This window comes from Ogataea haglerorum, assembly GCF_019207285.1.
Source record: "Ogataea haglerorum isolate 81-453-3 chromosome Unknown 81-453-3_NODE_5_length_632335_cov_97.011461, whole genome shotgun sequence".
NCBI classification, from domain to species: Eukaryota; Fungi; Ascomycota; class Pichiomycetes; order Pichiales; family Pichiaceae; genus Ogataea; species Ogataea haglerorum.
The window spans coordinates 196,252-208,276 of NW_025065155.1; the positions used below are offsets into that span (position 1 = coordinate 196,252).

At 58.4% G+C, this 12,025-nt stretch overlaps 7 protein-coding genes across 7 annotated transcripts; 2 read left to right on the plus strand and 5 right to left on the minus strand.

Annotated features, from left to right (window-relative positions):
- Positions 1-180: 180 nt before the first annotated feature.
- KL911_002060 (uncharacterized protein) lies at positions 181-4,269 on the plus strand (the record flags this gene model as incomplete). Its single annotated transcript, XM_043197088.1, has 1 exon — positions 181-4,269. One exon carries the CDS (start codon positions 181-183, stop codon positions 4,267-4,269), a length of 4,089 nt encoding a protein of 1,362 aa, XP_043055065.1.
- A 31-nt stretch (positions 4,270-4,300) lies between these two features.
- KL911_002061 (uncharacterized protein) lies at positions 4,301-5,383 on the minus strand (the record flags this gene model as incomplete). Its single annotated transcript, XM_043197089.1, has 1 exon — positions 4,301-5,383. One exon carries the CDS (start codon positions 5,381-5,383, stop codon positions 4,301-4,303), a length of 1,083 nt encoding a protein of 360 aa, XP_043055066.1.
- A 135-nt stretch (positions 5,384-5,518) lies between these two features.
- KL911_002062 (uncharacterized protein) lies at positions 5,519-6,595 on the minus strand (the record flags this gene model as incomplete). Its single annotated transcript, XM_043197090.1, has 1 exon — positions 5,519-6,595. One exon carries the CDS (start codon positions 6,593-6,595, stop codon positions 5,519-5,521), a length of 1,077 nt encoding a protein of 358 aa, XP_043055067.1.
- A 37-nt stretch (positions 6,596-6,632) lies between these two features.
- On the minus strand, positions 6,633-7,898 carry KL911_002063 (uncharacterized protein; the record flags this gene model as incomplete). Its single annotated transcript, XM_043197091.1, has 1 exon — positions 6,633-7,898. The coding sequence occupies one exon, from the start codon at positions 7,896-7,898 to the stop codon at positions 6,633-6,635; it is 1,266 nt and encodes a 421-aa protein (XP_043055068.1).
- Positions 7,899-7,939: 41 nt separating this feature from the next.
- KL911_002064 (uncharacterized protein) lies at positions 7,940-9,076 on the minus strand (the record flags this gene model as incomplete). The annotated part of the gene is made up of 1 exon (XM_043197092.1): positions 7,940-9,076. One exon carries the CDS (start codon positions 9,074-9,076, stop codon positions 7,940-7,942), a length of 1,137 nt encoding a protein of 378 aa, XP_043055069.1.
- A 279-nt stretch (positions 9,077-9,355) lies between these two features.
- KL911_002065 (uncharacterized protein) lies at positions 9,356-10,124 on the plus strand (the record flags this gene model as incomplete). Its single annotated transcript, XM_043197093.1, has 2 exons — positions 9,356-9,435; positions 9,575-10,124. 2 exons carry the CDS (start codon positions 9,356-9,358, stop codon positions 10,122-10,124), a joined length of 630 nt encoding a protein of 209 aa, XP_043055070.1.
- A 6-nt stretch (positions 10,125-10,130) lies between these two features.
- On the minus strand, positions 10,131-12,023 carry KL911_002066 (uncharacterized protein; the record flags this gene model as incomplete). The annotated part of the gene is made up of 2 exons (XM_043197094.1): positions 10,131-11,845; positions 11,999-12,023. The coding sequence occupies 2 exons, from the start codon at positions 12,021-12,023 to the stop codon at positions 10,131-10,133; spliced, it is 1,740 nt and encodes a 579-aa protein (XP_043055071.1).
- Positions 12,024-12,025: the final 2 nt, after the last annotated feature.

A 12,025-nucleotide genomic window follows, 5' to 3' on the forward strand; every position in this document is an offset into this window, starting at 1 on the left:
ATGCTCAAACGCTCGCCATATCTTTTTTGAGCGGATACTCTGTCGCAATTGCTGCCAAATTATACAATCTGATAAGAAACTAGATTGCAAATATGCAATCTTGCTCGGAAATATACCGTATTCGGGTTTGGCCGGCTTTGCAACAAATTTCACTCACTCTTTCTTCCACTTTTCAGTACCATGGAAGATCCTCTTGACAAACAGACGCCCGCAAGGCGGATGTACTCGTTCCTGCTGTGGAACAAGTCGGTGCCCCCGATCCCGTCAGACGAAGAGCGGCGCCAGTTCCCGTTCAGAAACACCAACTTTTTCAACAACATCCTGTTCTCGTGGGTCCTCCCGATACTGCGAGTCGGCTACAGAAGAACGCTCGAGCCCCAGGACCTGTTTGCCATTCGCCGCGGGTCCAACCTGGACGTGGATGTGCGTGCCAAGACTTTTCTCGCGAAATTCACCGCCCGCAAACGCAAGGCTGAACAGAAGTATCTCAAGCAAAAGGGCATCCCGGACACCCCACAAGCACGCAGGGAGCTTATGACAGACCCCGACTTCTCGTACTCGTCGCTGCTGGTGCTCGCGTCGCTGTTCGAGACCTTTAGGTGGGAGTACAGCCTGAGCGTGCTCTACAAAGTCTGCGGAGACGTAGCCATGGGCCTCAACCCGCTGCTGCTGCGCGCCCTGATCAGTTACGTCCACCGAAAGGCGTCCGGGGTCCCAGTCAATAGCAGCGGTTATGGCTACTCGCTTGGAATCTCCGGGCTCGTGCTAACCATGGGCCTCTGCATGGCCCACTATTTTCACGACTCGGCGTTCGTGGGGTGCGAGGTCAAGGCTCTGCTCACAAAAGTGCTGCTGGACAAGTCGTTCCGGCTCGACAGACGCTCGCGCGCGCGGTTCACGCCGTCGGCCATCACGTCGCTGCTCGGCACAGACCTCTCCCGGATCGACCTATCGGCCAACTTCTTTGCCTATATTCTCACGTTCCCGATCGGACTGGCCATCACCCTGGTGCTGCTGTCCGTTTACATGGGCGGGCCGGCGATCGGCGGCGTTGGGTTTCTGATTCTGGCCATGTGCGGCGTCGTGTACAGCACGCGGCCGCTCATGCGGCTGCGCCGCGGCATCAACGTCCACACCGACGCCCGTGTCAAGACTGTGAAGGAGGTGCTCAACAGCATGAAGATTATCAAGTTCTACTCGTGGGAGTCGGCGTATTTGAAGCTGGTGTCGGCGATTAGAAGCAGGGAGATGTCGTACATGCTGCGCATCCAGTTTCTGCGGAACCTGGTCACTGCGGTGGCCATTTCTCTGCCGAGTATATCGTCGATGATCGGATTTCTGTCTATGTACGGCTACGATGGGGGCAGTTTGCGGAACGCGGCCAATGTTTTCTCGTCGCTGGCGCTGTTCAACATCTTGGTCGGCCACATTGCGCTGATGCCGCTGGCTTTGAGCTCCACTGCGGACGCGTACATTGCGTGCAAGCGGGTGCAGGCGTACCTGCTTTCCGCGGAGGAAGTGCCCGACAAAAACTATATTTGCGTGGAGAAAGCGGCCGAGGCGGTGAGAGTGGTCGACGCGTCGTTTTCGTGGGACGACCGTCTCACGCCGGACGGGTGCGACAAGGAGACGGCCCTGGCAGAAAAGCGCGCGGTGTCGCTGCGGCCTTCTCTGGGCCCGCTCACCTTCTCGCTCGCGCACGGCGAGTTTGTCGTGGTGACGGGCCCAATTGGCTCGGGCAAGTCGTCGCTGCTGTGCGCCCTGAGCGGGCTGATGCCTCGGGTGACGGGCTCTGTCACGGTGGCCGGGCAGCTGCTGCTATGTGCCCAGCCGTGGATCCAGAACGCCACTGTGCGCAACAACATCATTTTCGGCTGCGAGCCGGACAAGCAGCTGTACGCGGAAATTGTGCGGAGCTGCGGGCTCGAGAGCGACTTCGAGATGCTGCCTGCGGGCGACCTCACGGAGATCGGCGAGCGCGGGGTGAACCTGTCGGGCGGGCAGAAGGCGCGCATCAACCTTGCGCGCGCCGTGTACTCGGTGCTGAGCAGGGACTTCAACATTCTGCTGCTGGACGACGTGCTGAGCGCGGTGGACGCCAAAGTGGGGCGCCACATCATGGACGACTGCATTCTCGGGCTGCTGCGCGGCCGAACGCGGGTGCTCGCCACGCACCAGCTGTCGCTGATCCAGACTGCCGACCGCATCATGTTCGTGAACCCGGACGGCTCTATCGACCTGGACACGCCGGAGCGGCTGCTGGCGAAAAATGAGCACTTTGCTAGCCTGATGGAGTTCCAGCAGGAAGGAACCAAGCAGGGCGAGCAGGAAGTGGCCGAAGACGTGGCCGAGGACGAGGAGGACGAGGAACTCAAGCTGGTGCAAAAGCAAACGACGCAGCGCGAGTACGAGAAAGACCGAGGCCGCCTGATCGAGCAGGAGCACCGCGAAAAGGACGCCATCCCGATGCACATCGTGCTGTCGTATTTCCGGTCCGGCTGCGGCCGGTTGGGCATCGCGGGCATGTTCCCGATGATCCTCGCCAGCATGGCGTGCTCCACGTTCTGCATGCTGTTCCAGAACGTGTGGCTGTCGTTCTGGTCGACGAGGAAATTCCCCGGCCGCTCGGACGGTTTTTACATCGGGCTGTACGTGATGTTTGCGCTGCTGTACGCGGTGTGTACGGCGTGGCAATTCTGCAGCATCGTGTACGTGACGAACCACGCGTCCGAGCAGCTCAACATCCGCGCGCTCGAGCGCGTGCTACGTGCGCCAATGTCCTTCTTCGACACCACGCCGATGGGCCGTATTCTCAACAGGTTCACCAAGGACACCGACGTGCTGGACAACGAGATCTCGGAACAGTTCCGACTCATTCTCTTTGGCTTCTCCAACATGGTGGGCATCTACATCATGTGCATCATCTACATGCCGTACTTTGCCGTGTGCGTGCCGTTCATTTTCCTGGCGGTGTCGATGCTCTTTTCGTTCTACCAGGCGTCCGCGCGCGAGGTGAAGCGGATCGAGGGCGTGCAGCGGTCGATCGTCTATGCCAACTTCGACGAGGTGCTGCAGGGCAACGAGACTATCAAGCTGTACAACCTGACGGGCAAGTTTTTGGACAAGAACATCACGCTGATCAACAGAATGAACGAGTCGTACTTCTTGGCCAACTCGCTGCAACGGTGGCTCGCCGTGTCGTTGCATGGGTGTGCGGCCGGTTTGAACTTGCTCATTTCGATGCTCTGCGTGGGGCGCGCATTCAAGATCAGCGCCGCCAGCTCGGGACTGATTATCTCGTACCTCGTCAGCGTCAGCATGCAGCTGATCAGCACGTCGCGGTCCCTGGGCCAGCTGGAGCAAAATCTCAGCAGCGTCGAGCGGATCGGCGAGTACGCGATTGACCTGCCGCAGGAGGCCCCCGCAGAAAGCGCGGACCCGGCGAAGAAGCCTCCCCCATCTTGGCCCGAGCACGGCCAGATCAAGTTCTCCCACGTAAATATGCGGTACCGTCCAAACCTGCCGCTCGTGCTCCAGGACCTCAACCTCGAGATCGCTGCGGCAGAGAAAATCGGCATCTGCGGCCGCACGGGCGCGGGCAAGTCTACAATCATGACGGCGTTGTACCGGCTGAGTGAGCCCGAGGGATCGATCGAGATCGACGGCATCAACATCCTCGACATCGGCCTGCACGAGCTGCGCTCGCGGCTGTCGATCATCCCGCAGGACCCCGTGCTGTTCCGAGGCACGATCCGCCTGAACCTGGACCCTTTCTCGCAGCAGTCTGACGACGTGCTCTACGATGCGCTTGCAAAGTCGGGCTGCATCTTGCCCGACGAGTTGCCCGAAGTCAAGCGGCAGACGGGACCGGACCTGCACAAGTTCCACCTGGACAGCGTGGTGGAGGAGAACGGCGCGAACTTCTCGCTGGGCCAGCGCCAGATGCTCGCGCTGACGAGAGCCATTGTCCGGGACTGCAAGGTGCTAATTTTGGACGAGGCCACGTCGAGCGTCGACTATGAGACCGACGCCCGCGTGCAGGCGACGATCGTCCGCGAGTTCTCGCACTGCACGATCCTGTGCATTGCGCACCGGCTCAAGACGATCGTCAACTACGACAAGATCCTTGTCATGGACAAGGGCCGCGTGGCGGAGTTTGGCACGCCGATCGAGCTGTACCACGCGGGCGGGATTTTCCGCTCCATGTGCGACAAGAGCAGGATCAGCGGCGCCGAGATCGAGCAAGCGCAGGCTGCCAGAACCGCATAATCTGTTACGTTTCTATTGTCTAGTCTATAAGTCATATCCGAAGAAAGTGCTTGCATCTTTCGTAAACGTAGAAGCTGCACGCGAACATCGGCACTATTTTGAGGAACCCGATTCCAAGCCCCACGTAAAAACCTTTGAATCCACGCTCCGCATAAATCATCACTATCGTGTGGCCGATGGAGAAGAACTGGCCTCCCAGATTCGCCACGCCACCGACCTGCATCCGTCTCCGAATCACCTCGAACGGGTACGCTGCCGCCTGCGCCAGCATTCCCGCGCCGCCGCCCGCGAGCAGCTGGGCCCACGTCTTGAGCGGCTTGCGCGTGTCGAAAGACGACTCGGACCGGACTTTCGTGGTTTCCAGCGCCGCGTCGTCGTCGATGACCGTGTAGGGCGCGATGTGCGGCAGGCGGAACAGATCGTGGATCATGTCGTGCGAGTAGAAGCTAACCCCCGCGTACGGGACCATGCCTATGATGGTCGGCACGAATCCTCTATAAAAATTCGTCATGGCCTGGAAAACGTGCACGTTGCGGTCCACAATGCGGTGCAGCAAGCGCAAAAGTGGCGGTTTGTTCGCCACGTAACCACCCGTGGTGAAACTGTAGCGCGGGTGCTCGTAGTAGATGGTCTTTAGGATGTGCCATATCTTTCCTCGTCCGTGCTGGATCATGCTGTGGGACGTCTCAAACGCCAATCTCACACGAACAAGGTCCAGCGGGTACGTGAACGCCACGCTGAGCACGCCCGCAAACGATCCCGCCAGAAGCCGTCTTCCAGCCGTCTCATATTCGTCCCGCGGAATGAGAACCGTGCGGATCTGTTCGTAACAGACAAACTTTATTGCTGCGTAGGGGAATATCCGCAGCAGCGTGGCCGAGTGGCCTTGGTACAACCCCATAAACCCGTCGTTCTGGTAGATTAGCTGTATGGCCTTGAGCATGCCCCGGAACGATCCTGCGAGATGGCGATAGTGCGGGTTGTTTGTTTGGAACAGGATCTTCACCCTGTCCAGAGGCGCTATGAGCGTCTTGGCAGAGATTCCTGCCACCCCACCTGCTATCCCGCTTCGTACCACGTACTCGAGCGAGTGCTTGTCTATTTTGTCGGTCATGGCAAGATTTGTGCTTTTTAGATAATTTTTTTCTATTTTCTTGACTTTTTTTTCACTGACAACCGCAGATCGATCACTCCAACTCCCCAATATTTTACCTTTCTTGTCATTTTTTTCCTTCCTACCGAATATTCCCTATTTATCCAGCATCTCCTTTATCAGGCCCGCAAAGTCCTCGTCGTTCACCTCGCACAGCCACGACGCAACAGACACCAGCTGCCGCAGCTTGGAGTTTTCCACCTGCTCGAACCGCGAGTCCAGTGCTTCAGCCGCAGCCGGCTCAGCTCCGTTTTTCTTGTCGCCGATTTTCGTGAGATACCACTGGTTTTCCTGGCTGAGCGCGTCGAGGTCGCAGTTGTTCACGTTGAGCAGAATCGACTTGTTCACCAGGTCGGCCACCTTGCTCCGCACCTTCAGGTCCAGCAGGCTCTTCAGCTTCACCGGCACGCCCTCCATGTCTGGCTGTCGCAGCCGTTTTCCGAAGCACAGCAGCGCCATCGTCAGCTCCAGTTCCTGCACAAAGTCCTTGTTCTGCAGGATTTTCAGCGTCGAGAGCTTGCTGGAGATGAAGTGCAGCACGCGGTCCAGAAACTGCTTTTCGTCGAGAGTTTTCTCGGGAGGGCCGGCAAACTGGGTCCGGATGATCTCGATCAGGTTCAGATGCAGCAGCTTAAAGTATATGAACTGGTTTTTCTCGAACAGACTGGGGAAACTCCTGTTGATGAGCACCACCGCCTCCTCTATGTGTCCGTTCAGAATGTGCAGCTTGATCTCGTTTCTGGACTTGATCGACGAGAGCCCGAAACTGAGCCGTTTGTAGAACGCGAGGTCGTGGCCCGGCTCGTCGTCGTAGCGGCCGATCAGCTGTTCGTACGAGTCGTGTATGTTTTTCTGGATCTCGTTTGCAGAGAAAAACGCCTCTACGTCGAAATCGTCGTCCGGGCCCAGCTCGGGCGTCTCACTGGGCTGCCAGGAAACATCTTTTTCGAGTGCGTCTGAAATAAAGTCAAACCCGAGTTCCTTGGCCAGGTCGCGCGCCGCATTGATGTAGCCCTCGTATATCAGGTAGTTGAGCACCAGATGGTCTACCTTCGCCATCAGCTCCAGCTCCTGCTGCGTGGCTATCCTGTCTTTGATGTCGTCGCCATAGCCAACATTGAACGCGGGCAGGTCCTTCTTCAGCAATTTTAAATACGACTCGTGCCTGCTCATGGCAATTGTATATAATGCAGCTAATTATTTAATTTCTCTATTTATTTTTTGGCTTCCAGCTGCCAGAAAATAAATGCTCCACAAATGCCAGTCTATCTGAGCTGCTCTTTGATCCCATGTGCCCCACATTCGGGCTGAAGCTCGTGATCGGCAGCACCATCACGTCCCCGATGATCTTTGGCTTGTCCATGTTGGTCAGCGACCGCCAGTTGATCAGCTGGTCCTCCGAGTGCAACGGCTCGTTGTTCTTGTTGATTTCCGTCTTTTTCAGCCTGTACTTGCCGTGCTTACGCCAGTACAAAGACCCCACGCCATACCCGTCGCCCAGCTTGCCGTCGCTCGCCACGTTGTTCAGGTAGTCGAACAGAGTGTCTGTAAATATGCCCGGCCCCGTCCACTGCATGATGTCTGCGCCCGAGTCCTTGCCCTCCACTCTCTTCAGCACGCCCATGTGCTGTTTGCGGAACGTCTCCTCCACGATCCGGATGATCAGCTCGCGCAGCAGCGGGTGCCCCGGCTTCGCCTGGATCGTCCACTGGCAGAACTGCAGTCTGCGCGAAAACCACTCGTGCCAGTCGGGCCTGTCCGGATCGGCCTCGATGCCGATAACCAGCCCCACAGGCGTGGTCCTGGCGTCCGGATCTATCCCAGATAGATCCGCGTTGACGTCGGCAGCGTGGACGAGAGCGCGGTCAAACGTGGCCCAGTCCTTGATCGGCTTCAAACACACCGTGTCCATGTCCGAGTAGGTGCCGCCGCGCGCGTAAATCACCAGATACCGGAAAAAGTCCGCCTTCATGATATTTTTGGGAAGCAGCTGGTACGCCCTCACTACCTCCGGCACGTTTGCGTACAGACTCGCCACGAAATCCTCAATCACAGCGTCCGGGATCAAATGGTACACGTAGTCTGGGTTTTTCTGAACCCACGTCTTCTGGAACCGCCGGTACTGCTTGGGGAAGTCGTCGTCGTCGAGATCGACCTTCCACGTCTGCCAGATCTGGTTCGGAACGGGCTTTTCGCGGTAGTACGGGAAGTAGAAAGTGAGCTTCTCGCGCAGCGTCGCCGACTCTGCCGGCAGCCGGTTCATGTGGCGCAGATGCGCTCCAAAAGTGTGCAGATTCGAGCTCAGCTCGGCTTCGATCTTGGCGTCCACTTGTGCCAAATCGCGCGCCCCGGGGCTCCAGGTCCAGACGTTTTGGACGACCCAGTACAGCAGCACAACAACAACAGCGACGAGCCGGCGATTCGCCGCCACGTACCGCCGCGCGCGCTTCAGCACCGCGCCATCGGTAATCGACATGAAATTTAAAAAACACCTTTCTTGACCATTACATAATCTATCTATTTGTCGAATTTCCACGTTCCTTCCAATTCGTCGTACTTGCGCTTCGAGTTGGCGTTTCTGTCGTTCGCCGGCGCAGGAGCCATCATAGCGCTCCCTATCCCGCTCACGCGCATCGTCTCTCTCTTGAGACGCCGGATATTGCGCTCTCTCTCGATCTCGCGCTTCTCGATCTCCCACGGTGTAAGGGTTTCCACGCGAGGACTGAAGTCTGCTCCGTACTTCTTGCTGTCGAACCGCATGCCCTGCAGCTCGAGCGAGACCACGCCGGGCGAGCCGTTGCCCGTGTCCGGCGCCGGCGGCTGGTACACCTTGTTGAGCAGCGGCAGACTCTCGTTGTTGAACAAGATCTGCTGCGGATTCTCCAGGAACTCCTTCTTGAGCTTCAAAATCGCGTCGTGCAGCGAGATCGCTATCGCGTTCTGGAACTCGCGGCGCAGACCCATGTCTGCCACCACCGTGCGCGCAAACTCCTCCGGCGTGATGGCGCTGTTCAGGATATCCCACTCGATCTTGTCCTCGTAGAGCGTGTTGTCGAGGCTGATCGAGATGTCCAGAATCGCGTGCAGCTCCTTTTCCTGCGACAGCTGCGGCATCGGCGTCGTCGCTACCGCGCGGTACGAGTCCAGCTGGTCGCGGATCTGGCCCGCGATCGTCGCCTCGCTATATTTCGGCAGGTCCAGCTCCTGACACATGATAGTGGCAAACAGCTCGGGCGTGATTAGCGACTCGTTGAGGTTCCACATGAACATGTCGTTCACGCGCGTCCCGCTCGTCTCGATGTTCAGTTTGATCGGCACCAATTGCTCAGGGACAGAGCAGTTGGCCAGGTTCTCAGCTTCGCTGAACACTGTCTTGTACTTTTCTCTCGGAGCGTCTTTTCCCTGTAGAAACGCCATGTTCGCGCCCGGCCCGTTGGCATTTGACCGGGACACCAGGGCCCCGTCCTCGTCGTAGTCCTGGTCCTGGTCGTCCTCGAGCTCCATGTCGAAGTCCTCGGCATAGTTGACACGGGTGGAGGCTGCTCTCTTGGAGCCTCTGGCAGGCAGCGACGCAATGAAGAGCGGGTTCGGCGTGTTTTTCAGCCGCGCAACGAGCGACGTCGACAGCGCCTGGGGATAAATAGGCCTGTCCATGGAGTAGAGAAATAAAAATAAAGTAATAAAATACCCTGCAAGAATGGCGAATCAGCGTGGCCTGGGCAAGAATATAAAAACGGGGTGAAAACAGCAGCGGAGGCTGTGCGACACGCGACACGCAGCTGGCGGCGCCCCAAAGCGCTGTCGTCGCAGCGCCAGGCCGCGACGGCCGTCCTGGCCGGGGCAGCGCTCTGTCCGGGTAACCCCGAATTTGTCGTGCACGCGTGCCGAAGTAAATTTTTTTATTTCATCGAAAAAGCTTCCTCCCAAATCATCATGTCTTTCTCCGACTTTTCCAAGATCGAGACCGTTGCCGAGCTCAACAAGTTCCTGGCCGACAAGTCCTACATCGAAGGGTAAGTAAATTTCCACTGATGAACTACATTCTTTGGTCCATGTTTATGAGGCGGCCTCAAGACCCGCCGCATGAGTGACAAACAAGATCCGTCTACGGGCGGGCGACTGAGGGAAATCTTACGAATACTAACAGCGCAGTACTTCCGCCACCCAAGCCGACGTTGCTGCCTACAAGGCTTTCCAGTCGGCCTACCCAGACTTCAGCAGATGGTTCAACCACATTGCCTCGTTCGTCGAGGACTTTGACTCCCTGCCAGCGGCCAAGGCTCCAGCCGCCGCTGCTCCAGCCGCCGAGGACGACGACGACGTCGATCTTTTCGGCTCCGACGACGACGAGGTCGACGAGGAGGCCGAGAAGCTGAAGCAACAGAGACTCGCCGAGTACGCTGCCAAGAAGGCTGCCAAGGGCCCTAAGCCAGCCTCGAAGTCGATTGTCACCATCGACGTCAAGCCTTGGGACGACGAGACCGACCTCGACGCCCTGCTGGCCTCCGTCAAGGGCATCGAGAAGGACGGCCTGACCTGGGGTGGCTTCCAATGGGTCCCTGTCGGATTCGGTATCAAGAAGCTCCAGATCAACTGTGTCGTCGAGGACGAGAAGGTCTCCATCGACGAGCTCCAGGCCCAGATCGAGGAGTTCGACGACTACGTCCAGTCTACTGACATTGCTGCTATGCAGAAATTGTAAGTAGTATTAATAGGTAGAAATGCGACCCAATGCTAGCACGGCAGAAAGTCGATGCCCGACCCCAGCCACTCCTTCGCCTGCAGTATCTCCTCCACCTTGCACCCCGTCTCGTACACCTCGTCGATCAGCTGCATCGCCGTCTTGATCGTGCCCATGTTGACGATCTTGTACAGCGTCTGCGCAAACTGCCGCAGCTTGCGCCGCGAGCTCTCTTTCCTGCAGTGCAGCGCGATGTTGAACACGGGCCACACCATCTGCGTCACGATCGGCGACGCCGTGTCGAGCGTCTCGTACGTGTGGATGAATTCGAGCGTCAGGCTCTCGATCACGTCCTGCGTGTGCGGGCCGCGCTCGCACATCTCGAGCAGCTTGATCAGCGCCGAGATCGCCCAGCACTGCGCCGACTTCAGCCGCTCCTCGTACGCAAACGAGTCCGCCAGCTCCAGCGGCACGTAGTCGCGGTAGTTGACCAGCCGCTGCTTCAGCTCGGCGTGCACGGCGGCCACCTCGTCGCTCGAGATGGTGCGGCTGTGCATGCGGTGGCGCAGGTGGCAGATGTCGGCAAACACCTGGAAGATCTCGCCGGGACACCCGTTCATGCGCGCGGTCGAGACCGCGTCGTGCTTCGTGCCGTACCACTCGGGGCTGCAGAACGGCACGCGGCAGTCGGGCGACACCAGCGCCGAGATCGTGTCGAACCACGACAGAATGCAGATCAGTGTCTGCGACTGGTCGATCCGGCTCAGCGCAGACTTGAACTGCTGGTCCCGCGCAATCGTGCTGAACAGCTTGAGGAAGATCCGCGACAGAGCAGACCGGCCGCTCTCCAGAATCGCAAACAGCAGGTGCACGTACAGCAGCAGCAGGATCACGAAGAAATTGCCCTGCTTGCGGTCTGCGGTCTCGCTCTTCAGGTTCGTCACGATGCTGTCGACGTTCAGCGGCGCGCCCTCGCCGTCGTCCCCGCTCTGCGGCGGCCGCGCCGCGTCCTTTGTCCGCACGTACTTGATCAGGTACTCCATCGTGTTGTTGATGTGCAGGATGCCCTTCTTGTAGAACTCGTTCTTGCCGTTGTTCACGTACAGATGGATCGAGCTCAGCGACATGAAGCACGACTTGGCCAGCTCGAGGCTGCCGAACCGCAGCATCAGCTCCGGCCACGGCGCCGACGGCTGCGCGTCCAGCAGAAAGATCGTCTTGTCGAAGAAGTGTTTGAGGATGTAGTTGTCTTCCGAGGGGTTCGAGGTCAGCTCGCTGTCCAGCGAAAACGGGTACGCGCCGCTCTCGCTCACAAACTGCGGCGCGTTGATCTGCTGCAACAGCTGGTCCTGCTGCTGCTCCAGCTGCTGCAGGTGGTACTGCTGCTGCTGGTGCGCCTGCTCGGAGCTGAACAGACTCAGGTCGTCGGCCGTCGACAGGAGATAGTCCAGCCCGTCGTAGACGACGTCGTCGAAAAGGAGGTTCGGCGACAGCGGCCACGCCTGGTCCTCCTGCTTCGGCTGCGCTGTCTCCGGCCCAGAGCTGGTTTTCTTCACTGCCAGCTTGGGATCGCTGTTGCTGATCCGCGGCCGTCCCCGGAACCCGTACTTGGGCTGGCCCTTGGCGTCTGTGCCGACTTTGCTTTTCTCGTTCCGGCTGTCGTCGACGTCGAAAACCAGCCGCAGCCCGTACCCCGCGCACTTGCGGCCGGAGTTGACGCAATTGAGACAGCTGGGCTTTGTCTCGTCACACTTCCGGCGCCGCTGCTTGCACGTAAAACAGCCCTTTCTCGACCTCGTTATCTTCCCCATAAACGAAAACGGAAAAAAAATACAGGAGAGCGAGTTGTAGCGTTTAAAAAGGGTGGAAGAGATACCGTCCCTTTTGCCTCGTACGAGATTTACGTCGTCTGTTCTGCATGG